Source organism: Benincasa hispida, unplaced genomic scaffold (genome assembly GCF_009727055.1).
Source record: "Benincasa hispida cultivar B227 unplaced genomic scaffold, ASM972705v1 Contig708, whole genome shotgun sequence".
Lineage (NCBI taxonomy): Eukaryota > Viridiplantae > Streptophyta > Magnoliopsida > Cucurbitales > Cucurbitaceae > Benincasa > Benincasa hispida.
In genome coordinates this window covers 6,679-9,077 of record NW_024065052.1, presented here as the reverse complement: position 1 = coordinate 9,077, position 2,399 = coordinate 6,679, and the positions used below count along the sequence as shown (strand labels likewise).

Genomic DNA, 2,399 nt, shown 5'->3' with positions numbered 1-2,399 from the left:
GCCAGTCCAGTAGACCCGTTAATTTTGCCCTTTCGACCTATCCTTCTTGGCAGGATAACGGCAAGTCTTGGTAAATTGCATGACATCACGTCTCGAAGACTTGGGCAATAGTAGCCTTGCTTCAAAGAAGGGCTTAAGTCCTCTGGCCAACCATTATCTCCTGCCCACGGTGTGTCGTGACACTCCTTCATCAGCGACCTTCGTAACTCCCGGCGGATCTAAGGATGTAGAGGCGATTGTCCTTTGGTGTAATAGTAGACCATCTTCCACCCAGAACTGGCGTGTCTTCCCCCTCTCTGGCCAACTGTAAGATGGCCTGCGCCGCTGTGTCATTTTCAAGTGAGTTTTGACAGTTTCTCGTACTGTTGGCACCTCAACGTACTTGCTTGTAAGGCGGGCGAACATGGCAAAGGCCGCATGTTCGCTCTTCTTCTGGCTGGCTAAGAGCATCACAGCTGCTTGGTTGCTTTTCCCCGGTCTATGTTCGAATTGGAAGTCGAACTCCGTTAGACAATCCTGCCACCGTGCCTTTTCGACGACAACTTTCGGTTGGGTTGAAAGAAGTGACAAATGGAGTTGTTGTCGGTCTTGACCATGAACTTGGCCCCCAAGAGATACTGTCTCCCAGGCCCTCAAGCCAGTGAACTACTGCTAACATCTCTTTCTCGGAGGCGGCATACCTCCGTTCGGCATCATTTAGTTTCCTACTCTCTTACGCGATGGGGTGTCCGTCTTTGAGGAGAACACCGCCCAACGCGAAGTCAGAAGCATCAAGTCTCTACTTCAAATGGCTTGGTCACGTCGGCAATTCCGAGGACCGGCCCCTCAATCATCACTTTCTTCAAGCCCTCAAAGGTGGCTTGACATTCAGGAGTCCAGCTTCATTGGCTATCCTTCTTCAACAGTTCGGTTAATGGCCTTGTTCTTCTCGAGAATCCTTCTACAAACCGCCTATAGTAGTTCGCTAGTCCGAGGAAGGATCGTAGTTCGGTCACGGATGATGGTACCCTCCAGTCTCTAATCGCGGCCACCTTGCCCTCTTCCATACCAATGCGAAGTCAGAAGCATCAGTCTCTACTTCAAATGGCTTGGTCACGTCGGCAATTTCGAGGACCGGCCCCTCAATCATCACTTTCTTCAAGACCTCAAAGGCGGCTTGACATTCGGGAGTCCAGCTTCCTTGGCTATCCTTCTTCAACAGTTCGGTTAATGGCCCTGTTCTTCTCGAGAATCCTTCTACGAACCGCCTATAGTAGTTGGCTAGTCCGAGGAAGGATCGTAGTTCGATCACGGATGATGGTACCCTCCAGTCTCTAATCGCGGCCACCTTGCCCTCTTCCATACCAATCCGACCACACTCAATCACGTGACCGAGGAAATTTATGCATTCTTGGGCAAAGGAGCACTTCTCTCTCTTTACTACAACTGATTTCTCCTCAGCTTTTCAAAGACTAGTTGGAGGTGATGTCGATGGTCCTCCAGCGAGGCACTATAGACCACAATGTCATCAAGATACACTACGATGTATTTGTCGAGGTATTCGTGAAACACTTGGTTCATTAGGGTACAAAACGTTGCTGGAGCATTGGTGAGGCCAAAGGGCATCACGAGGAATTCGAAGGCTCCATATCTCGTGACACAGGTCATCTTAGGTTCGTCTCCTTCAGCAATTCGAACCTGATAATATCCAGACCGTAGGTCCAGCTTCGAGAAATACTTAGCACCTTGAAGCTGATCAAACAAGTCAGTAATGATAGGAAGGGGATATTTGTTGCGGACTGTGAGCTTATTCAAGGCACGATAGTCGATGCACAACCGGAGGCTCCCATCCTTCTTCTTTTGGAACAGTACTGGGGCTTTGTAAGGGGCCTTCACCGGTCTGATAAATCCTGCATCTAACAACTCGTCTAACTGTTTCCGAAGCTCAGCCAATTTTGGCGGGGCCATCCGATATGCATTCTTCGCAGGCGGCTTTGCCCTGGTAACAACTCAATCTCATGGTCAATCCCCCTTCGTGGGGGTAAGGACTTGGGCAAGCTTTTCGGCATGACGATGTGTTTGAAGAACAGCTGAGCAGTCATCACGGCTGTGCACATTTTCGGCGTTGGGACGAACGTGGCATATTTCGAGAACCGGTCGATGATAACAAGGATCGATTCAAACTCTCCCATCTTGGGCAAATGGGTGATGAAGTCGAGAGACACGCTCTCCCATGGTCTAGAGGGCACAGGTAGGGGTTCCAGCAGACCCGCTAATTTCGCCCTTTCTACCTTATCTTGTTGGCAGACAAGGCAAGTCTTGGTAAATTGCATGACATCGTCTCGAAGGCTTGGCCAATAGTAGCCTTGTTTCAGAAGGGCATAAGTCCTCTGCCAACCATTATGTCCTGCCCACGGTGT

At 49.9% G+C, this 2,399-nt stretch overlaps 1 protein-coding gene across 1 annotated transcript; it reads right to left on the bottom strand.

Moving 5' to 3' along the window:
• Positions 1-991: 991 nt before the first annotated feature.
• Positions 992-1,342, bottom strand: LOC120069957 (uncharacterized mitochondrial protein AtMg00860-like). Its single transcript, XM_039021802.1, has one exon. It carries the CDS (start codon positions 1,340-1,342, stop codon positions 992-994), a length of 351 nt encoding a protein of 116 aa, XP_038877730.1.
• Positions 1,343-2,399: the final 1,057 nt, after the last annotated feature.